The 24006-nt window shown below is 47.4% G+C and overlaps 1 protein-coding gene across 4 annotated transcripts in view; it reads left to right on the top strand.

The window, feature by feature from the left end:
- The window catches only part of Trappc9 (trafficking protein particle complex 9), a 468984-nt gene that overhangs the window by 71276 nt on the left and 373702 nt on the right, over positions 1-24006 (top strand). For all 4 annotated transcript variants that reach the window (XM_036207929.1, XM_036207927.1, XM_036207928.1 and 1 more), the window contains one exon: positions 17988-18114. In XM_036207929.1, the coding sequence (XP_036063822.1) occupies positions 17988-18114 (127 nt within the window). The remainder of the gene's footprint in view (positions 1-17987; positions 18115-24006) is intronic.

Here is a 24006-nt window from a genome sequence, read left to right as displayed (position 1 = left end):
AGGAAGATTGTCCACTGTCACTCTGACATTGTGGCCCTTGCTCCGGTCCTGTGGCGTTGATGTCTCCAGGCTAAGAGAAGTAGGCAGCATTGGAGGTGTGCCCCGGGGCCTGAAGAGTGGGCTCTGGTGAGCAGAAGGTGCTAGAGGGGACGTTCCAACCCAGGCCTTGTCTTAGTCTTTCCCGTTTCTGAAAGCCAGCCCCCGTCGTTCCCCCTCAGTCACTGTTTAGGATGTAAAATGCCTACAGTCACCACTGTTGCCCTGGTCACTTATAGAGAAAGTCTGTATTCTTCCATGGTCCCACCCCCATGTAGGGCAAGACAAGTTGAAGTCTTGACGTATGGCCCATTGAGGTCACTCATGGTTTGTAAGCTCTGCATGCAGAGCTGTATTAAGTGACACACACAGAGACACAGTCAGATTGTTTTTATTGAAGAGGAGGCAGCCATGCAGTCTTAAAATTATTGATGCCTTGAACTTCAACTGTCATCTGTTGGAGAGTCTGGACAGCTGGGACAGCGTGGCCACATGCTGAACACCACCAGGTGAGGATGAACCAGACCCAGAAAAAGCTCTGTCATCTCCCACTTCTGTGTGCCTGAACTCAGAGTAGCTTTGTGAACTTGATGTCTTTTTCTCATCTTACGATTCTGGGTATTTTAATAAAAAAATTTTTTTTGTAGTGTTGAAATAGGAATATATTCTTTTTATGTCATGTTGGCATGTGAGTTTGGGGTAGAATAATGTGACCAGAGTAGCTGTAAGCCTCTTACTAGAAGCCTACAAGCAGGGGCGTGGACGGGAGCTCCACATGCTTTGGTCCGGATCTGGTTCCCGTAGGAGAGGTGTCCCTTAGCTTCATCTGGCAATCTGCAGTGTGAAGCATTACGGCCAGCAGTGTGTGGTTTTTCCCAGCACGCGCTCCCCACCCTCTGCATGCACAGTGTATCGGGATTCTTCGGAAGTTCCCACTTGCTCTCTCTCGATTTTCACCTGGGAAGGGGAGAAAGGAAGATACGCACATGAACTGTCGGGTTGCAAAGACTCTGGGTGGGAGTTCTTCAGTCCAGGGCTGTAATTTGTTTCCATCACGATTGATAAGCTCCCCTTTGTTTGTTCGGAAACAGGCAGAAGGGACCGAACAAAACCCCACAGAAAGGGGGAGGGGGCATGGACTTCCTGTGATTTCTGTGTTGAGGAGATAAATGCCATGCAGTATGACATAATAGGTGCTTTCTAAAGAAGTCTGTTCTTAGCGGGGGGGGGGGGGGGGGGGGAACCGGAAGAGCAAAATAATGAGGTGAAGACAAACTGGTAGGATGTCAAAAATCTCCAGTGATTTACCAGTGATGGGGAATAATAAGTTGTCAAGATCTAGGTGGATCAAAGTAGAATATTCTGGGGTGTCGCCAAAAGGGCCTCCTGTGGCTTCTAGAAGAGGTGGGTCTCTGTGGGGCATAGGGGCTGCGGAGGTGTGTGCTTGGCAGCATGTAACGCAGTCCCATGGTTCTGTATACTGGCCCACCATCTGTGTTACAAACCACTGAATCCCATGCCTCAAGCTCTTTCAGCTCTAGGTCTAGAACATGGCAAGCCACCCTACGGGCACTCCAGCAGCCCAAGTTCCCCGTGATGACCTAGACCTAGTTTAAGACAATCTCCTGCTCAAACTAACAGGAAATTGGAGTCTAGGATTTCCTGTAGCTACAGAAAATTACACATTCAGGTGTTACATGTTCTGGCACATTCTCAGTTTGGCCCAAGCCAGCTGGAGCAGCTGCTATCCTATCTCCAGCTCCTGTGTATGTCTCCAGGCGTCCCATCTGCTGTGGGCCACAGGAATGTATTATAAGAACTCGGCTGGTTATTGCAGAGTCATTACCTGGAGGGATCAGGGAATTCCTCCAGAGGAAGCCAAATCCCAAGGAGTTTTTGGTGTTACTTGACTTGTTAGATATCAGCTGTATTCTGTTATGAAAATCATATGTGCCTTCATAGTTTTCCCAATTGGCTTTTTCCTAAGAAGGGCTAACAGTGTGGACTGATCACTCTCTGGACATACACATTCCAGGTATTTGGAGAACAGCCTCTGGAAAGACTTCCTCTGGAATCAGATATCTCCCTTAGTGACTTTCAAGGACTAACAGTAATAACAGTCCACATGCAAGTCTCCTGATTTAAGATAAATTCCACAAGGAGACACCGCCTAGGTCAGGTGGACGTTAAGTAATAACTTTACACAACTTAGCTCATACCCTTTCTTACAGCCTTACTAACTTTATAGACCTCTAACTCCTTACCTAACCATTTCTAGGAATATTTAGATAACCTTCTGTGCTGACAGCTATGCTCAGCCAGAACCCCAGCTCAAGCCTCCCTGTAATTACCGTCATTGGCAGCATCTGGCCAGGTCCATCCCCAGATGGAGGAAAGTACCTTATCAGAGATACCTCTGTACTCTCTAGAAACAGACTTAAGCGTCCAGACTACCTGTTTGAGAAGGCCTGGAAGATGTGCCAATTAAGCTTAACTACCTCCTTTCCCAAATCTTACCTCTAGTTCCAAATCTCCCTTTAACTATCACCAGAGACATCTACCTATACACAGGTTGCCTAGAGACTGAGCCCACTTTCCCCCACCCTGCAGAAAAACAGCAGGCAGATAGCTTGGACAGATAGGAGCCACAGGAAAGAAGAAGGCAGTTTTATTTTTTCCCATTAACCTAACAACTTATAGATTCTTAACATTTTATACCAATCACATTTAAGACTATAGTTGAGCACATAAGATCCCTCTTCTTAGATATTACCTGAATTTAGCCTTTAGTTAATTAATTTCCCCATTGGTCACTTCCCTTTGTGGTTGCAAATGATAATTAACGGTTATTGCCTCTCTATGTGATTCTTATCACCCCTCCAGTTGACCCTGGAAGCCTGGTTTTGCATTGCTAAGAGAATACTGCTTGTAAGTGTATATATACCAGGACTCCCAGGGCACTGGGAGACAGAGAAGAGAAAAGAGAATGGAAGAACTAGATGGGTAAGAACTTGAGAGGAACAAACTGAGATGAAGAGAGAGAAGGAGATGGGAGAGGAGATGATAAGAGAAAGAACAAGATGGATGAGAACCTAGAAGGGGCAGAACTAGATGAAGGAATTAAGATAGAACCTGGAGGGGACCGCAGATAAGTGTAGAGAGAAATCAGGCAAGAAAGGGGTTAAATATGAGAGCAGAATACAAGCTTGTAACTGACACAGAATAGTAAAGTGTATGGACCAAGGAGTTTCATGTACATAGATTCATTTCTTTTCTTCAAACATTAATTATCAGCTGGTTGTAGATTCTTCCTGGACCCTGGGAGGGAACTATTGAGGGCCTGGACCCCTGTAGTCCCCGTTACCCATTGTGCAGGCGGGGCCCCTGGCCTCTTCTGGTCTGGGAACATCCTTCTAGGCTTCTCTTTTGTGTCAGAGAGTTATCCCATTCAGCAGTTACAGAAAGATAAGTAGTAGTGGGAAGTGCCTCATTGCCTATCAGTAATGGTTCTTCATGCCTGAACTCTGTGAATTCCAGATGGCTGGAGTCCCCAGACCACTCAGTGTGACTCATCAGGAAATGCTGGTTGAATCGGTTGCCTTCTTTGTTTCTCTGGCTTTGTTTCCTCATCAGAACGCGAGGGTTAATACCTGTCTTGTCGTTACTCAACTGTGAGGGCTAGAGAGAGTGTGTACAGAGGCCTGGCCTGAGCTGTGAACGAAGGGACAAGAGGAGCAGGGCACTGTTGGTTCCGATCTGTTTCTGACCTCCAGGAGAGTGTGATAGTAACTGCTGCTCTCGGACTGCAGAATCATCCAGCTCCCTGTTTTGATGGCTGTCCACGTTGCTCATGGGGTCAGTGAATGACCTAGGAGGAGGTGTTGAGTATGTAGAGAGGGACAGTGTCCTAGTTAGCTTTTTTTTTTTTTTTTTTTAAGCTAGAGTCGACTGGGAAGAGGGAACCTCAATTGAGAAAATGCCTCCATTAGATTGGTCCTGTAGGCAGTTCTGAGGGGCATGTCTTGATCAATGATTGATGTGGGAAGGCCCAGCCCACTGTGGGCGGTGTCACCCCTGGATAGGTGAAAGCAGACTGAACAACCCATGGGGAGCAAGTCAGTAGGCAGCACTCTCCATAAGTCTGTGCATTAGTTCCCACCTCCAGGTTCTTCCTCGAGTCCTTGCCTTGGCTTCTTTTCTTGATGACTGTAAAGTAAAAACAAACCCTCTCCTCCCCAAATTAGTTTTGGTCATGGTCTTTATCACAGACTAGAAACCTAACATAGACAGGCAGGGAATCTTGATTTCCATGGGAGAATGTGCGGGCTGTGGGGCTTTGCAGTTGGCAGGTGGCTTTACCTTGGCTCTACTGAGCCTGATTTCAGACTGGAGAATTAAAAAGTCTGTGTCAGGTTAGCTCGAGGATTATCAGCAGCCATGCAAATCGGCTGCAGCAGCATTTCAGAAACACTGTGGCCATGTATGTGCTTTACCTCCGCCAGCTTTTGGTCGTCCCCACAGTGTATGTTCTCCAGCTCAAAGATCCCCTCCCCCAGGCTAAGGGTGTCACCAGCCAAGGGTGTCACCACAGAGCTGGTGTCTGTGCAGGATTTTCACAGTGGGAACAGATGGGGGGGGACCTTTATTTTTAGCTCTCCTGACTCTCATCTTTAAATCTTTAACTGATTTTCCTTTTCTTTTTTTATTGTGTGTGTATGTGTGTTCATGTGCACGTGATCCAACTCATGTGTGTGTGTGTGTGTGTGTGTGTGTGTGGTGTGTATGTGTGTGTGGTATGTGTGTGTATGTGTGTTCATGTGCATGTGATCCAACTCATGTGTGTGTGTGTGTGTGTGTGTGTGTGTGTGTGTGTGTGTGTGTGTGTGTATGTGTCGTATGCTTGTGGAAGTCTGAGGTAAACCTTGGGTGTCACTCCTCAGGAACCATCCACCTTGATTTTTGAGAAGGGTACCCTCATGGGACTTGCCAATTGTCTTTTCAAAAAAGCTTCACTTTATTTTTAATTATATGTACTGTGTCTCTGTGTGGGTATGCCTATGCATGCAAGTGCAGTGTCTGCGGAGGCCAGAAGTGGGTTTGGATCCCTGGAGCTGGAGTTATAGTGGTTGTGAGCTCTCCGATGTGGGTGCTGGGAACGAACCTTGGGTCCCTCTTGAAGAGCAGAGCTTGTTCTTAACCACTGAGCCGTCTCTCCAGCCCCACCAATTAGTCTTGATTTCCTTGCCAGTGAGCCCCTCAGGCATCTGCTGGTCCTTGCTTCCCCGGCACTGGGATGGCAGGTGCACACGACAGTCCCCACTTTTTACGTGGATGCTGGAGACTGGACTCCTGTCCTTATGTTTGTGCAACTTCACCAACTGAGCCCTCTCCCCAGACCTCCGACTTGTTTTCTTTCCAAAGCTTTGATCTCAGCACTTGTTTCCTGCTAAGTGTGATGTAAGTGCTCAGAATGTGGACTCTGTCTCAACACAGAGATTAAATGCAAACTGAAATCATGAGGTAGGGTTTTTTCACTAGGCGTTGCGATTCTGAAAATTGGCAACAAGGACCATCCCTCTTAAGAGCTGACAAGATGAATACCACCACAGGTCAGAACAGAGAGAGGGCGTGTTGCTAGGGCACTGACCTTCCAGAAGCCGTAAGGTTGCAGGTGAACCTAGGAGCGGGGTGGACATCTGAGGTGGCAGCAGAGACCAGCTCTTGCCACCTCTGAGGTGATCCAGTGGTTTGAGTGGTGGTGCCTTGCTCTGTGCTCCAGGGCTTCCTGGTGAGCTGACTCCCTCTGTTCTGATGCTATGCATTCTGTTGACAATGTTCATAGCATGAGTACACCATGGATGGGTACTCATCGTGAACCCAAACGTTCAGCCCTGCCCTGCATCCAAGCAGCACAGCAGGTGAATTGGTGAACCTCATGCCTGTGTCTGTGGCCAGTATGTGGGCATGGGTGTGGGGAGGTGTGTAAGAACATGGGCCCCACACCATCCTTTCCTTGTCCGCCTGTCTGCTTCTCAGGTCAAGAGTGGTCTTCTGCTGCTAGGTACACCTGCCCCGTGTAGCCTGTTTATGTGTCATGGCCCTGCCACTAGTTAACTTCCTCGCTTGCTTAGTGTTTATCTATTGCTAACCCCCTGTGTCTTTCCTCACATGCAGCAGAGAGAAGGTTACCTGCCTTGGCCTTGCCAGGGCTTCAGTGTCTGGAGAGTGCCAGGGCTTCAGTGTCTGGAGAGTGCCCGTGATATGATAGTTGTTGAGCGCTCCCACTCTGTGTGTTGGGCTCTATGGCCACTTCCGCCTTCACAGCTGAGAGAGGCCTCTTTTACAAGGGGAAGTTGAGGCAGAGAGATCAGCTGATGTGCCCTAAACGTCTTGGGTAGGGCTTGGAGGATCTGGGATTATAGCTTGGCTGTTCTACCCTCTAGGATGTGGGATCCTTCTGTGTTGCCCACATTGTCTCAAGCAGGCCAGCTGCACTCAGTGAATGTGGGGTCATGCCAGCCAGTGACCGATCTGAATCCACTAAATTAGGCCTGTGTCAGCGGGTGCCTGATATGTCTGACGTGTCCCTGTAAAGAGATTATCTGTCAACTCAGACGCAATGGTGGTTGGTTTGAGAGACAAGAATTGGGTGAGATGGAAAATGTCAGATTTAATTTATTCAACTACTCCTTCATTTCACCGCCAGCTCATGCTACGCAGCCCAAAGAAAATGCATTAAAAGTTTGCCATTCGTCAGTAGACGTGGCCTGACTGGGTTGTGCTGTGATCATGGGGACTTGATCTTGGTGAGCCAGACCTCAGCCTCATTTTACTAGGCTCCTTTGGCCTGGGGAGGGTGGGACTTGAAAGGAGAGGTGACTTTACTTAGTGTCTCTAGAGGTCCCAGCTCCTCCTCCACTCTCTGCCGAGCTGCAACAGAGCAGGATGATGCAGCCGGAGGCCAAGTAGCCTTGGCAGCTGAGAACTGTCTTCTGTTGTAGCTTGTGGTCTCCTTGTCTGAAAATCAAAAAGGCCTTCAGATGCTGAGTGTTATGCTGAAGGGTGTTAGTCAGGGCTGTCATTTTTGGTTCACTGGTACCACCTTGGGAAGGCAAACCAAGCAGCTGCGAGAGAAGTTGTGGTTCCAGAATCATCACAAAATTAGTTATACGCCAAAGACAATGATTTGTTATGGGAAAAAGCTTATTAAAAACGGTAATTACAGAAAAGGTCAATGGAGGCATACATGAAAAGTGTCTTTGAAGATTTATGGTGGGGGTTTAAGAGTGGGGCTCTTGGTCTGCTCGAATATACTTTGTGACTTAAAACAAACAATCTGCTCCCCCCCCCCCCCCCCCCCCCCCCCAGTTAGATGTCGGTTTGTGACCTCTGAGTGTCAGCTTCCAGCTGAAGGCTGCCCGTCTCCCAGGGTTTTACCTTTTCTCCCTGTATTTCTGGTTTGCATCAAGGGTGTCATCATTTTTTTTTTCCCTTGGAAGCTTAAACTTCTTGAAGTCACCTTGTCATCCTTGTCTTCTGTTTTGATTCCTGTCCTATAGGATGCCTCTCCCCTGCTTTATAGTCATAGCCCAGGTCAGCCATTCAGCCATGCTATGTGAATCAGTGCAGTGGCCTCCTAACATCAAGGTCCTGTCTCCTAGATCTGCCCCGTTTAGTCAGTGTTCACAATGAAGCTGGAGCCATCCCCTTGGCACATGAGTCCGACTGTCGTTTTTAGCCTAATTTATTTTGCTCCCAGCCATTCCTTGGGCACCGTATGTATCCCGGGCAGTCTTTCATTCATAGAGCATGTTGTGTGGTTTGTACACTGCTCCTATTAGTGGGCTCAGCCCTGTCCTTGTCCGGGCTCCACTGTTATGAAGAAGTCAGGAGCGTCTTCCTGTCTCCCTCCTTGTTTTTGTTCTCGTCATTTTTCTACATCCCGTCTGATTTCCTTGCTAGGTTAGGAGATCCCTGGGGCCAGGGAGCACACTTACCTTTCATCCTACCTCATTTGTCAGTGTTTTTACCCAGAAAGTGGCCGAATCTTATGGAACTAAGTTAACGTAACATTGCCTTTCCTCAAATTGAGTCCTAAACTGTATTAAGTGAGGCTCCACCAGGCATGTCATGAGACAGAGGGGGCAGGATAGTGTGCTGTTCTCAAGCCTGAACGCCTGTCCATTGAGTATGGAAAGTGGGATCTGCCTCGGACAGTGCTCAGTATTGGTTGAGTGTTGAAAGATGTACAGAGCAGTTGGAAGGAAGGGAGAGGGCCTCACATATTAGAAACAAGAGGTGGTGGCAGGGTGGTGGAAGGCACATGCTGTTGGGAGGATCTTTTCACACTCCACCTTCTTCCTCCATAGACCAGGAATAGCTCTGGCTTTCCTTAATCTTGCTCCAAGAGACACAGTGAACTTCACATTTGGCAAAGTTCAGAGACAGCTGGAGGAGACAGTGCAAGGTGTTCAGTACAGTGCCTGGCATGGTGACAGGAGCAGGAAGCTGAGAGATCACATCTCAACTGCACACAGGAAACAGGAAGTGAGGCAAGGCTATGAACTCTTCTTCCTGCAGCGAGGTTCCACGTCCTAGAATTTCCACAACTCCACCAAACAGCCACCGTCTGGGACTAAGTGTTCCAATATACAAGCCTGTGCGTGGATGGGGGTGGGGCATTCAACCACCACACCTGATTTAAATGTAACACAACAGACCTTTTCTGTATTGTTAAAAACTTGAATGCCGCTGTACATGGTTGGGTCAATTTTTATTTTGTTACAGTACCGTGGTTTCACCTGACCAGTACTACATGGCAGATTCGCAGATTCCGGTTGTTTACAGTCTTTATTGGGTGTTTTCTCCTTTCCAGTGCAATATTAAAACCTCTGGAGAGCTTAAAAGTTTTCCTAGGTAGTAGTTTAAATGGATAATTATGTAATAAGCTGACAGCTTAACATAATTGCCTTTTGCTTTGGTAGAATGTGTTTGGATACTTTAAAGGAACATAGAGGAGTATTGAATCTCTTGGTAGCTTGAATGATTGCTTATCAGGAACTCCAGCCATGTAGATAAGTGAAGAACAGATGTAGAGAAATGTCCGTGGGAGGCAGTTCACGTGGCTCTGCACATGTTTATCTGATCTCAGCAGCATTCTGTTAGGAAGAGGCTTGTTTTCTTGCTTTCTTGACAGGCTTTAGGTGCTTTCCTGGCTGTCGTATTATTAATCTTTGTCATGATGACAGGTGACTTTTTCCTTCTTTAAAGACGGCCTGTCTTGCTACAGAAGGGAGCAAAGCTGAGTCTACTTTTCTTGCCACGTAGGTTGTTTAAGTCAAGGGTGGTGCACTTCCTTAGAGGCTGAGGCAGGAGGATTGTGTATTTAGGGACAAACTGGACTATGTATTGAGACTGTGTGTGTTTTGTGCATGTGTGTGTGTGTGTGTGTGTGTGTGTGTGTGTGTGTGTCCCTGTCTCTTATTCCTAGGGAGCAGATTTGAGTTTCTCTCTTAAAGGTTTATTAATTTTACACGCCAACTTTTTTACATTAATTAATTAATCAGTTAATTGTGTGCACATATGCACATGCCTTCATGCCAGGGCATGCATGTAGAGGTCAGAAGGCAACTTCATGGAGCCAGTTTTCTCCTCCCACCGTGTTGACTCCAGGGATCTAGCCCAGGTCATCAGGCTTGGTAACAAGCACCTCACTGGCACAGAAACTGACTTCGATGTTGATTTCCTTATTTTCCACTTCATCCATTATATTCTCTGTATGTAGTTTGAGTATAATTTATTTATTTCCTGGATTTTACAGTGTATAGTTAAATAGTTGACTTTGGACTCTTATTTTTTTCCTCTAAGAGTCATTTTAACATATAATATTTAATTCTTTAAGAATTTATAGTAATTTTGACTATATCCACCCGTTCTTCCCTACTTCTCTCCCTCATTCCTCCCAGATCCACTCCACCTCTCCAAACCCTTAACTTCCTGTCCTTTGGTTTTAATCACCCATTGAGTCCAATATTTGCTACCTATATACTCCAAACCCTTTAAGAAAACGGACTGTCCCTTCCCCCGAAGCCATCACTGGCAATAGCTCCTCAGGGTGGGGACTCATAAGGCCTTCCTAGCTCCATGATAGAAAATGACTGGCTTGAGATGGTGCAAGCAAGACAGCTGCCATAGGCGGGCGGCGGTGGCGCACGCCTTTAATCCCAGCACTCGGGAGGCAGAGGCAGGTGCATCTCTGTGAGTTCGAGGACAGCCTGGTCTCCAAAGCGAGTTCCAGGAAAGGCACAAAGCTACACAGAGAAACCCCGTCTCTAAAAACAAACAAAAACAAAAACAAAAACAACCAACAGCTGCGGTGAGTTCATGGATGAAGTGGGCCTGTCATGTCCAGCAGTCACTGTTTTACGCTGGACCTCCCTGACCTCTAACTCTTACAATCTTCCCGCCCCTCTTCTGTGATGGCCCTTAAGCCTTGGTGTGTGTGCATGTGTGTATGTGTGTGTGTTTGTGTGTGTGCATGTGTGTGTGTGTGTGTGTGTGTGAGTGTGACATGGATGTCCCATTTGTGGGTGGACACTCCACTGACACTCTCTGTCTTTTGACCAGTTAAGAGTTTCTGCATTAACTATGACCCACTGCCTATAGAAACTTCTCTATAGGACTATGGTGGTTTGAATAATAATGGCCTCCATAGGCTCACATATTTGAATGCTTATTCATCAGGGAGTAGCACTATTTGAGGAGAATTAGAAGGATTAGAAGGTGTGGCCTTGTTGGAGTAGGTGTAACATTGTTGGAGGAAGTGTGTCACTGGTGGTGGGTTTTGAGGGTTTTGTTATTGTTTTTGTTTTTCAAGACAATGTTTCTCTGTGTAGTTTTGGTGTCTGTCCTGGATCTTGCTCTGTAGACCAGGCTGGCCTCAAACTCACAGAGATCCGCCTGGCTCTGCCTCCCAAGTGCTGGGATTAAAGGCGTGCACCACCACTGCCGGGTTGGGTTTTGAGGTTTGAAAAGCCCACATTAGGCCCACTGTCCCTCTGCCTATGGATCAGGGTATAGCTCTTAGGTACTGCTCAGTGCCCGCCTGCATGTCGCCAGGCATCCCATCATGATGATAATGGACTAAACCTCTGAAACTGTTAGCAAGCTTCCAATTAATGCTTTCTTTCATAAGAGTTGCCTTGGTCATGGTGTCTTTTCACATCAATAAAACAGTGACTAAGACAAGGACGGGAGTGAGTGCTGTATTAATCTTTGTGTGATAGAGATGCAGATTTAGAAGACAGTTTGATATCATGTTCATTCAGCAGAATGATAGTAGTAGATTAACTGGGGCCTGTGAGCTCTCCAGCCATGGGTTCTTGGTCAGATTTACTACACCAGACATGTTCCCTCCTTTGGAACTGGCCTTCCATTTAATCAGAAAGTGTTGGGTTAACCCCATAGCATTCTTGCCACTGCGGCACCCATGGGACTGTCTTGCCAGTTGGGTCTTTATTGAGGCGCACAGGTTCACAGTGGGCAAGACTGTTGATGACTTTGCTCCTTGGCAGCCTACATAGCATCGTCTGGTACTAGGAAAGCTAGCCATCAGGAAGAAAACTCCCTGGTCAGTATGAACTTGATTTCTTCATGCCCTGTGACCAGAGTGTGTGGTGTCTTCAGCAGTCAGGTCTTACTATCAAATTCTGGTGGGTAACCAAGAACAATGATCATAGCTTGTATTGTTTTTTGGGGGGCGTCTCTGGGGCATCCCTGACCAATAACTTGAGGAGAAGTGACTCCTGTACCAGGCACTGGCCTTTCTGTTTAGCAGGCTATGTCCTCTGGAAGGAGTGTGTTCCCCTATGTAGGGTAACTCTAGTTAAACTCTTTACAGTGTCCTTCTGTCTGTCTGTCTATCAATGAAGCCTCCCAAGTGTTATCTCTTCCCAACTGCCTTTGTCCTACTTTCGCACCCCTTTCGGCCCCTAGCCTCCCTTCTCAGTATTCCTTCCCCTTCCCCATCACATCATCTTCAACTGCACCCACTCCCATTAGCTCTGCTTTTCCCCTCTCCACCAACAGCCCCTTTCGAGTTTCCCGGCTTCTACTGGTTTAATGCTAAGAGCCCCATATGCGTGACAGCATGTGACCTTGGTTTATCTAGGTCTGGGTTACCTTGCTCAGTACACTGTCTTCCAGTTCCGTCCATGAACCTGCAGATTTCACAATTTCATTTTTCTTTCTAAGCGAATGAAATTCTATTGTGTAATAGGTACTACACATGCTAGATTGGTTTCTACTTGTTTTTTTTTTTTTTTTTTCTGACACAATCTCACGTTTTACTCCACAAATACCATTTACAGAGATGAATGCTCCATACCTTGTTATTTTTCCGCTTGGTGAAAGCATCCTTCTTAGCGGTTTCTACTTCTTGTTTTGAGGAACAGCCACACCAGTTTCCATAGCAACTGCACTGCCATGCACTCCCACCCAAAGCACGCCAGGGTTCCTTGCTCCCTGCCTCCTTTTGTTGCCAGCATTTCTTGTCTTTTGTTTTCTTAATCCTAGCCGCTCTAATTGTGGTAGAGAGTGAAATCTCAAAGTAGTTTTCATTTGCCTCATGGTTAAGGATGGTGAATACTTCAAAAATACGTTTGAGCTGTTTCTATTTCATCTTCTGAGGACTGTCTGTGCAGTTCTGCAGCCCACTGTTTAATTGGGTGGTTTGTCTTCTTGTTAAGCTTTTAGTTCCCAGGATATTCTAGGCACTAATCCTCTGTTGGTGTGCAGCTGGCTAAGCTTTTCCCATTTCCTAGGCTGCCTCTTCAGTGGATGGAATTTCCTTGGCAGCACAGCCTTTTAATTCCATGGGTCCCACTTGAGGATTGTTGGATTTCTGTGTGACTAGAGAGCTATTCAGAAAACCTTACCTGAGCATGTCTCCTGAAGTGTACTCCCTATGCACCGTTCTAGAAGTTTCAAAGTTTCATGTCTAACGTTGAGATCTTTGACATATCAGGAGTTGATTTGTATGCAGGGGGAGAGGAAAGTTTCAGTCTTATGCACATAAATATCCAATTTTCCAATACTGTTTGTTGGAGAGTCTGTCTTTCTCCAATGTGTATTTTGGCTGTGCAGTTCCCTGTAAGGCATTTCTGGTCACCTTGAATTTGACACCATGTATGTTTTCATCACTGTTCGATTGCTGTGAAGAGACACCATGACCAAGGCCAGCACCTCTTGGTGGCTAGCTTACAGTTTTAGAGGGTTAGTCCGTGATTGCCATGGTGGGAAGCAGACAGGCATGGTGCTGGAGAAGTAGCTGAGGGCTTTACATCCTGACCCAAAGACAGCAGGCAGTGAGAGAGAGAGAGAGACACTGGGCATGGCATAGGCTTTGAAATCTGAAAAACCTACCCCCAGCAACACACCTCTTCTAACAAAGCCACACCTACTCCAAGAAGGCCACACCTCCTAATCCTTTCTAAACAGTTTCACTCATTCACCAAGTATTCAAACATAGGAGCCTATGGGGGCCATTCTCATGCAAACCATCATAGTGTGTTTCTGTTTCAATTTGGTTAAGAGGATTTTAAGAATGTCACTTCTCTTTCATCTGGAGGTGGATGTGTGTGTGTCTTGTGGGTGTGTATGTTTGTGTATGTGCCCGTGGGAGTATGTGTGTGTTGTGTGTGTCTTGTGTACGTATGTGTCTATGGGAGTGTGTCTTGTGCGTGTGTTTGAATGCCCATGGGAGTATGTGTGTCTTGTGTGTACGTGTGTGCATTCTGGAATGTGCGTGTGTCTTATGGATGTGCACAGGAATTCTGCTTAACTTTGGGCACTTAGGGACTTTAAACTCTGCCGTTATGAATTCCTATTTTAATATTGTTATGGTTAGAGAATATTCTCTGTATGACTTCAGTCTTTTAAAATTTTCTGAGACTTGTTTATGGCAGGATGTATGGTGTGTCTCAGAGAATTGCCCACGAGTGCTAAGAAGTGTCTGGATTCTCCAGTGATGGCTTAAGTGGTCCATAGATGTCCATTTATAGGATAGGCCTGTTGCCTCATGAACCTCGTCTATCTTCTTATTGAGTTTAATTATTTTAACAAAGGGTGTTAACACTACCAGCTGCAGGGGAATTAGGAAACTTCCCCTTTATTTTTTAGTGTATGTTAGCTGAGGCTGAGAACAGGTGCTAAGGGATGCTCTGGGCAGTAAAATGGTTACAGTACTCAAGAAGATGAAGATATCTGCCAGGTTATGGACTGACTTTTCTTGAGACAGAACAGTTAAGACATGCCTAATAAAAATCCCTAATACTCCATTTTAATTTGCTCTTCATGGGCGCCCTGGCTCTCCAGACTCTTCATTATGCTTGTCTTTACATCCCGTGACCTTCATATTCCCCCCCCCCCCCCACAGGCAGAACCACTGAGTCATTCTTTTCCTTTCGATGAGGTAGCATTTTCTTTGTCTATCTGTCTTCACTCAGCACAGTGTCCAGGGCCATCCATATTTTGGCAAATGGGAGGAATTCCTTTTTAAAGCCAAATAATATTCCAGTGTGGTTTTATTATTCATTTATTTGCTTACTTATTTGGGGTGTGTGTGTGTGTGTGTGTGTGTGTGTGTGTGTGTGTGTTTTGTATATATGGATACATGCATGTGTGTGTGCATGTGCACATTCAGATACTAGAGGTTGATATTGTTTTGCACAGTATTTATTTTGGGTGTAGGAGGTCTTGCTGAGTCTGGTTGGCTGAAAAATCCCAGGGATCCTCCCATCTCCATCTCTTAAGTGCTAGGATTACAGGGCACTCTGCCATTCCTGTTTTTTTTTTTTTTAAGATTTTATTTTTATTTATATGTGCATCTGTATGAGTGTATATCATATATGTACAGTACCCATGCACAGGCCAGAAGAGGGCATTGGATTCTCTGGACTTGGAGTTACAGATGGTGTGAACCACCTTACATGGATGCTAGCAATCTAAATTCTGGTCCCTATGTCACCTCCCCAAACCCTTCTCAGTGTACTTTCTATACGTACCACATTCTCTATATCTGTGTCTTTAGGTTGTTTGTATATCCTGAGCATTGGGAACATGGGGTGGATGCCCTGACGAGGTAAGGTGTTGATTTTATCCTCGAGGGTTGTCTGCACAGGTGAGGATCTCATGTGGATATGACTATGGTTTCTTCAAGAGGCACCATGTTGTTTTCTGTGGTACCCTCCCAGCTGGAGGCCCATCGCCAATGCAGTGGGGTTTGCTCTGTACCCCCACCATGTCATGGTGTTGAAGCACCGGCCATGTTCCTCTGGACTTGACTCAAATGTGGGATTTCAGGGTGAGTCAGCCGAGTCGGTACCATTCCTTAGGTGTCCCCCTCCCCCCATCTCAGACTTGGGGAAACGATGTACATCTTTCTTCCTCACCTTGCTTAGATTCCATAGCTGACCTAGTGCAGACACGGCTGTCTCAGGTTATTACTTAGAAAGAACAAGAATGAACTGTGAAATCATGACGTGCTGGGCTTCCCACCAGCATCAACTGTGGCAATGATCAGTGGCCTGTGACCTGTTTACCATCAGGAGTTTGGCCATCACATTTTCTCCTCTTCGGAGGAATGTTATGATTAGGTGGCAGCTAGTTTTCATTAAAAACGCTCTTTGTCTGTGTGGATTCTTTAATTTCTGGGGTGGAAAAAAGAGCTCTGCAGGCCATTAGGTGCTGCTCTTCATTTGGCTGGCATCACCTTTGAAACTCCTGATCAAAACAAAACGAGATATTGATTCCGGAGGGAGATAAATGAAGGCATTCTGAGCTCCCACTCCCCATCATGGGCTACGAGAGAGAGGATTTATCATGATTTCCTGAAGCTTGGCTCATGTGGCAGATAGATGCCAGGAGCCACCAGGGTTCTGAGCTTGCCTCTCCGTGTTGTAGTCTAATGGGGCCCCTATGGTCAGGCCTCACCTGTTGGTTCCTCTTTGGAACTTGAGAGGGTCACCTCCCTCCCCCAGGTCCTTAAGACCTGACTCCTCCCCAAAGGCCCCAATTTCTGACATGGGTGTTCTTTGGAGGAGTTCCCTCACATGAGTTCTCAGAGACACAGCACAGCAGTGGCTAAAAAGGGAAGCGTATATGACAGGATGTCCCCAGACCCTGAATGATAGCTCTCTTCCCTGCTGTAGTCAGGGGCAGCCATGGATATTGGGGTCCTCCATAGGAAGGCGCTCTAGGAAAAAGCTGATCTGAAATGAGGAGCGGGAATGCCGATGGGCAGGCTCACGGAATGACAAACCCTGGCTCCCCAGGCGAGGGGCCCTTAATAGTGCACATGTGTGCTGTCATGTGATGGGACGTCTTTGGCCTCAAAGGAAGACTCTTCCTGCCCCACTTGAATAGCGTTCACCCAGACTGGCACAGGGCCAGCTGGTACTGAGACTGCTAAGCCAGGCTTCGTTCCCAACATGGGACAAATGGGATGATCTGCTTGGTGTCCTAGAGCCCTCTGGAAGACTAAGTTGTAGGTTATTTGATCATTTAGAGGACTTTTTACTTTGAAAAACCTTTGTTTCTGCTTTGGACTCTCTCTCTGTGTGTCACATATATGTGGGCTTCAGTGGAGTTCAAAGGAGGGAGTTGGAGCCTCTGGAGCTGGAGATACAGGTGGTTGTGAGCCACCTGCCATGGATGCTGGGAACTGAACTCAGGTTTTCTGGAAGATCAGCATGTGCTCTTAAACGCTGCGTCATTTTTCACTATGGGGGCTCATTCAGAAGTGATCCTTCTCATGTCTCCTTCCCGTAGAGGACATCTAGATGGGGTTCTAGCCACGGGGGAGTCCTTGCCTGGACTTTTAGGACTCATGGTCCCCAGCCTAAATGGCACACTCTCTACCCGTCGTCTGGTGTTTCTCCAAGTGCGGCAACAAGACAGTGATGCTGAAGGTGTGCTCAGTTCTGGTGTTTGCAGGCGGCTGCCCTGGAGTGTGTCACCTTGTCCCTAGGGAACTCCCACACTTTTATGAAAAAGGAGTCATTGCTTTTACTTTTGGGCAGCTAGGCTCTGCAGGAGGCATGCCTCCCGACAGAGGTGCACAGTGTCCAGGGAAGGGCGAGTTCTTGACTTGAACCCAGGTCTCATTTGGCCATCCCTTCTGACTGACTTCCTCTGGTGTTTTGAAGTGAAAAGACTTTCTAGAAGGCACGAGCTCCTTTGTGTCGTCCCCCCCTCCCCCGCTTCTCTTAAGCCCCTTTAAAATGCTGTACCACGGGTGTAGGGTCAAATGCAGGGCCTTTGACAAGCTGCTCTGTCCTCTTGCCAGACTTTTCATAACACAGTATTGGGAAGGGACCATCTGTGCTCTGTTGGAGAGCCTTTTGTGGCTACTATCCAAACATCACCACCACCACCTGTGTCCTCTTTTCCTTTCCCCAGTGACGTGTGTGTGTGTGTGTGTGTGTGTGTGTGCATGTGCGTGTATGTGTATCAGTGGTTGCAGCAAACAGGTTTACCTTGCAAAGCTCACTAGCAGCACCAGAGACTTGGTTTGTGGCCCTTTGCTTCCACGTCTGTCAAATGGACAAACCTACAGTGTAGGCTCTGTGGGGGCGGGTCCCCTGTGTGGGTGCTTGGTGCTTAGTAATTGCTGAGAAATACTGTTAAAAAAAATGCAAGGAGCTTTGGTCCTGCCCACCAGCTTTCTGGCCCTTGATCTGGCTGTATTTCTCTGGTGCTGGTCACATCCTGGAAGGTCATAGCTCAGTTCCCTCCATGTCCACAGGGCCTCCAGGGTGGCAGCTTACGTCCTTTCCTTCTGATGGAAGCCTCCCTTCTGGACTGGCCCGGATTGCTCCAGATCAAGCTGGACAAAAGCCACCCACCTTGTACTTTGTCAACTGAACCCACGTTCTGTTTTGTTTTCTCCTCAGAAAAGAAAGATGTGACTCAAAGCCTGGAGAACTATACAGCCAAATGTCCTGGGACGATGGAGCCCATCACCCTTCCAGATGGCCTCACGCTTCCTCCCGTGCCCTTTACCAAGCTGCCCATTGTCAGGTGAGGCTGTGGGCAGGGTGTGGGGGCACTGCTCTGCTTCTGCTGCTGGCCCTCTGGCTCATGACTTCATTTAAAAAAAGTTGTTCTTTATTTTTGAGGATTCTATACACGTATACAATGAACTATGAAAATAATCTGTCTCCCCTCCCCCATTTCCATCTCCACTTCTCCCCATATCCCTCCCAATCCCCACCCTCACCCCCATTTTATGGCTCATGACCTCAGGTCTTCACCTCAGGTCTTGGAAGTGACAATGGCTTACAGAATTGGGAGCAGTGTGGTCCTGTTCCTGCCCTGGTCCATGCCTATTTTATGATAGAGCTGTGGACAGATGGGACCCTGCTGATTTCTAGTCCAGGATGGAAATCGGCCAGACCCGGTCATCTCCTGCTCACAGGTGTGGGCCGACTCCCTCTCATGGGCCTGCTGCTGGTGCTTCAGGAGCAGAGATGGTCTCTCTCCTTCTATTGTCTTGCTCACTCCCTTATGGCTCCCGGTGCTGCACCTGGGGGTCCCAGTCCTCAACTCTTAGACCATTCAGGACCCAAGCTCAGGGAATGGCGCTGCCTACTTCAAGACAACCCTCCACAGACATGCTCCCAGGCCAGCCAATCTGGACAAACCTCCGTCAAGATTCCTTTTCCACGCAGATCTGTTTAGAGGCATGAACAGACCCTCTGGGTGGGGATGTCACCTCTTCTGAGTCCCCCATCTCCACTTGATGACAAGCCAGTGCCAAAGCTATCTACTGGGCCACCATGTTTCCATGGAAGTGAGCTGAGGACTACTAATCAGTTTTTTGTTACTGTGGCCAAGTACCTGAGACAAAGCATTTTATGTCGGGAAGGTTTATTTTGCCTCATTGTTTCAGTCTTTGTGCCCTTGGCTCTGTTGTTTCTGGGCCTGCAGTCAAGCGCCACAGCAGAGGAGTATGGAGAAGAGAGCTGCTCACCCCCTGGCAGCTGGGAAGCCCCGAGAGATGTGGGGGTGGTGGGTGGGCAGAGTCTTGAGACAACGTATCGACTTCAAGGACACATTCCCATTGACCTGTGTCCTTCATCCAGGTCCCAGCTTCTAACAGGCCCAAGGGGGGGTGGTGGTGGTGGTGGTGGTGGTGGTGAATTCATCAGGGGGTGAACACATCAGTGCAGCAGTTGCTGTTTTGAACCCACAGCCTCTCAACGGGGCTGTAGAGCCAAGTCCTTAGCACACGAGCCTTTGGATGCTTCCTGTCTAAACCATAGGAACCTCCACACCCAGGCAGAATTCATCCGTTTAGTGTTGAAAACATCAGAGGAAGGGAGTGAAAGCAACCCCTGGAGACAGGGAAGAGCGTGGTGGTGTGAACACAGAGGACCTCAGAGCCCTGCTCTGCTATATCATAAGTTGTTTAAAACCAGCCCCAATTTTGTTGGAGATGCCTGAAAACTACAATTTCTTGTCCTTAGAATAGATAGTTCATGCCTTTTTCCATTGAACTTTTCCTTGGTTCTAGATGATAAAACCATTTTAGCAACTGACAGGAAAACGCCCACCCGGAAGCAGGGACTAGGCATATGAGTTTGCAGTTTAATAAGAACCAAACACATCCTTGTTTACGTCTGACTTAAGATTCACTTAATCACATGTGTTCCCAGTGGTCAAGATGAGCAGGGCTCTGGCCACGTGTGGGGTTCATGGATGGTTAGGAGTGATGACATCCTGGAATGATGCCACTGCCGTCAGTGCCTTTGGGTGCAGCAGAGGGCAGCCAGGAAAGACCAAGGCATTCCTGCAGAACTCTGCGGGAGGACTAAGGGCAGCCAAGATGACCTTGAACTGCTGGTCCCCCTGTCTCCACTTGCCAGTGCTTGAATCAGGCCCACACTACCATGGCCAGCGTGTTGTGGGTTATTTGAGAAGAATTCAGGGTAGGGTTCAGAGCTGTTTGTATTGTGTGTGCTATCATCCAATGACTGATGTCTTCCTGACTTAGCTAATAGGGGCATCTTCACTGACAGAGATCTGCCCTTCCCACGATAGTTGAGCTTTGAACTGGAACGGGGGCTTCCCCTGGACAAAGGGTGGAAAATGAGAAGACAAGGAAGAAAGGGCCCCGTTAGTCCCCAGGCCATCCTTCTCAAGTGGCACGTTCATAACCACTACCCTAGTTAGCATTCCACTGGTGCGAGGCTTGATCCCTTCTAGCCACAGGCCGCCAAGGCGACTCGGGATTCTGACATGTAAACTGTCTCCAGGTGGAATATTGAGACAATCCCGTCTTGGACACTCGATCCCTCGGATCCTCTTTAGTCTCAGCCCCTTCATCTGCCAGATCCGATGTCCTTTGTTCAGGAGGGAGCCAGGCTGAATGCATGATGTGGGCTATAAGTCAGGTGCCTTGAACCATGCTTTTTCTAGGGGACACATTTTATAAAATAACATTTGATGGAAAAAGATTGAGTCATGAGTATACACTGTAATGAGTTATGGGTCATTTTTCTGGTTGGCTATGTCTTCAGAATTCTTGGACATATGTAGCAGTAAACCAGCAGTTTAGCCGGGCGGTGGTGGCGCACACCTTTCATCCCAGCACTTGGGAGGCAGAGCCAGGTGGATCTCGGTGAGTTCAAGGCCAGCCTGGTCTACAGGGTGAGAGGCAGCAAAACTACACAGAGAAACCCCGTGTTGAAAAACAAAACAAAACAAAAACCAACCAGCTGTCTGTTTGAATGGAGGACTCCTACAAAAACTGGGGACCAAAGAAAGGGAATATCCTTCTAGCCACACGTATTACCAGAGTACTGCTCTTTGCTGACTTTATAAGCAAAAGCTGAGTGAGGTTCAGGCCACTGGACCTCAAATCCATCAGTGTGTGTTGTTCCACTGGTAGGTCCTTCAGATTGTAATGAGGGTCTCCCTGTCAACCCGAGGGCGAATCTCAGTCTGAGAGGGGCACTAGCCTCAGGCAGGGTCCTTGTGGTGGTGGGGGAGCATGTCAAGCATGGGTTTCTTGCCGTCAGCGATGAATTTTCACCACAGTGCTCAGCTTCAAAAGATTCGGACGCCGAGTTTGAAGCTCAGCTTTTGGAAGCATATTTACTGCATTTACTGAGAGCAACAGGTTTAAGTGCTGGACAAGGCTTTGGTGCTCAGCCAGCTCACAGCTCGAATCCAAACAAAACTGTGAGGCCACTTCTGGTCGAAGGATCGACAGTCTGATGGAGGAGTGTATGCAGAGAAGGAATCTGAGAGAGTAAACCTCATTTTCTAAGTACTGTCTTCACGTGGGTTATTGTGGATGGTGGATGCGTCCCTTGCATGTGACCCGAACCCTGTCAGGGCCTAGGTGCTAAGTGCTGTAAGGGCTCTTGGCACGAGGGAGGCTGGATTCCTCTAGGACAGTGGTTCTCAACCTGTGGGTCATGACACCCTTGGAGGTAGAATATGAGCTATCCTGCACATCAGATATTTACCTTATGATTCATTATAGTAGCAAAATTACAGTTATGAAGTAGCAATGCAATAATTTTATGGTTGCTATGAGTAACTGTATTAAAGGGTGGCAGCATTAAGAAGGTTGAGAACCACTGCTCTAGGGAGTCCATCTTATTAGTCAATGTGGGTTGGGCTGTGCCTGAGACCTCACAGTGACTTGTTGCATACAGCACCGTGTGTCCCACTCACTCAGCCTGGTATTAGTGGATGGCATCCTAGGCACCACGGTGGCATGCTGTGGGTGCTTGTGACCCAGGCCGTGCTGTCTTGTTCTTGACCTCCTCAGCATCTAGCTTTGCAGGACTACCATGTAGGGTACCAGGAGGCTGATGAATTGTTTCCACACAGGACCATACAGCTTCTCAGCCTTTGGGCGGTACTGCATGTGTGACCTCACCTTCCTTCCTGCTCTCAGAAGCTAGGAGGTGGGGTGGAGACACCTGGGTCTCTCTCCTCTGCTTCCTTGTCTGTTCTGTTCTGGCCTAGCATGTTCCTGATCTTAGCCATTGGGCCAGTCTGGTCCCAGAGGCCTCACAGTGCTGTGGTTTAGAGCTGGTGTTTCTGGTCATCATCACTTTCCATTAGTGGGACTGTGGGCTGCACTTCGTCTCTCTTTTGTCAGGTTCCCAGATGATAGTGCAGAGATAATGGCAACACTCAAGTGAAGCGCTTTTGAGGTGTTTGAGATGGTGCTGCGGGGGTGGGTAGCACAGGGGCTGCATGTACTTAGCTTCCAACAGGTACTCGTTTGTAGTTGACTTGGATGACCTTGAGCATGACGGGTAGTACATCTTTATGAAAATATCCCTTTCATTCAAAGAGACTGGAACTTTTGCTTAACCTCACAGCTGAGTTAATAATACTCCTTGAGATCACTTAAGACTGCTCGCCTGCTGTGTACTCAGCCTGTTTGTTTAACCTGCCTTTAAGAGAACAATGGAACAGCTGACATTACTTGCTTTGCATTTCCCATGTAATCAAACTTTACAACAAAAGCAAATCTTTTGCATAATGTTAATCTTCAGTTACATACTCCTGACTCAGAGTACTGTATGTGTATGTTGTGGTTGATTATTCTGTTGAAAACAGCCAATGGGTCAATAACAACTTTGTTCAACAAATATCTTATGTGCATATTGAAAGCTGTATGGTTATTATTCCATAGCATGTTTTCAGTGCTGGAGTCAATAATTTCTTATATTACAAAACTCAGTTAAATATGTCTATAAAATATCCCTCATTCCTTCCCCACGTGACACTTTATGTGCTGTCCAGTACAGAGCAAAGACCTTTGTTAAGGACACAGGCAATAGGGGCAGATCAGACTCACACATCAGACAGACTTTGGACAAGTCTACAGATGACAAAAACCATGGGGAGAAGTGGAGAATTCAAACTTGGACTCATTTTTGGTCAAATTAATCTAAGGGAAACTGCTGAATCCTCTTTTCTTAATGTGACATTGACTAATCATTTTGGTGCCTCTAAAGTTATCTTCACTGCCTTTAACTCATGACTGTGAGCATGGAGTCAGTGGATGGTGAAGTAGCCATTTCCGAGAACAGTGTGGGTGCATGTTGGTGCCTTCTGAAAGGGTTTTGCACCCCGATAAGCCTCTCTGCTGACGCAGCAATCCAAATCAAACCAAATTAGACCAAATTAGAAAAAGCCCTGGTTTAATGGGTAAAGCATTCCTAGGTGATTCTCTGGCTCCTCCAGAGAGGAGACAGGGATGAGAAACCGGAACACCATGTGTCAGTTTTCTGGGATGCAGTTTAAATACCTTATGGGAGTGGTCTTGAGCATCTTTGAAGGAGCAGGTTTGGGGAAAGAGATGAGGGAGGTGGATCTTCCACCAGAACATTCCAGACTCTTTGGGTATATGGATGCCAGAGTGCCAGGGGCTGAGGTGGAGCTTCCACCAGAACATGGAGCAAAAGCCTCTCCCCTTCTCCGTGGTGGCTTCTGATCCCATGGAAAGGCTCTGGCTTCTGCTTACTGTGGGCAGACCTGTCGGGAGGAAACAGCAGGCAGCGGAACAGTGGGCCCTGAACAGGGAGCTGGCACACCATCCTCACCTCAGTCCCACGGGCCTGACTGGGTCTTCATTCTTTAGAGGGAACCTTTGTGTTGGAGAAGGTGACAGAGGCTGGACTGCTCCCCAGCCCAGGAGGGACCTTGCTTTCCTGACCTGCTGGTTGCCATGTTTATTCTGCTGCCCAGTCCTGTGGAGTGGGAGCTCTTCTCTCCACCTTCTGGTTTTTTTTTTTTTAAACTTTCTTTTTATTTATTCTGTACATCTTTCACATCATGCATCTTGATCCCATTCATTTTCCTGTCCCTTTGTATCCGCCCTCTGCCCCTGCACCCCCTCCCCCAAATAAAACAAATTTTAAGAGACAAAAGGAAACAAAA

Source organism: Onychomys torridus, chromosome 16, assembly GCF_903995425.1.
Source record: "Onychomys torridus chromosome 16, mOncTor1.1, whole genome shotgun sequence".
Lineage (NCBI taxonomy): Eukaryota > Metazoa > Chordata > Mammalia > Rodentia > Cricetidae > Onychomys > Onychomys torridus.
This window is presented reverse-complemented; position numbering and strand designations above follow the sequence as displayed.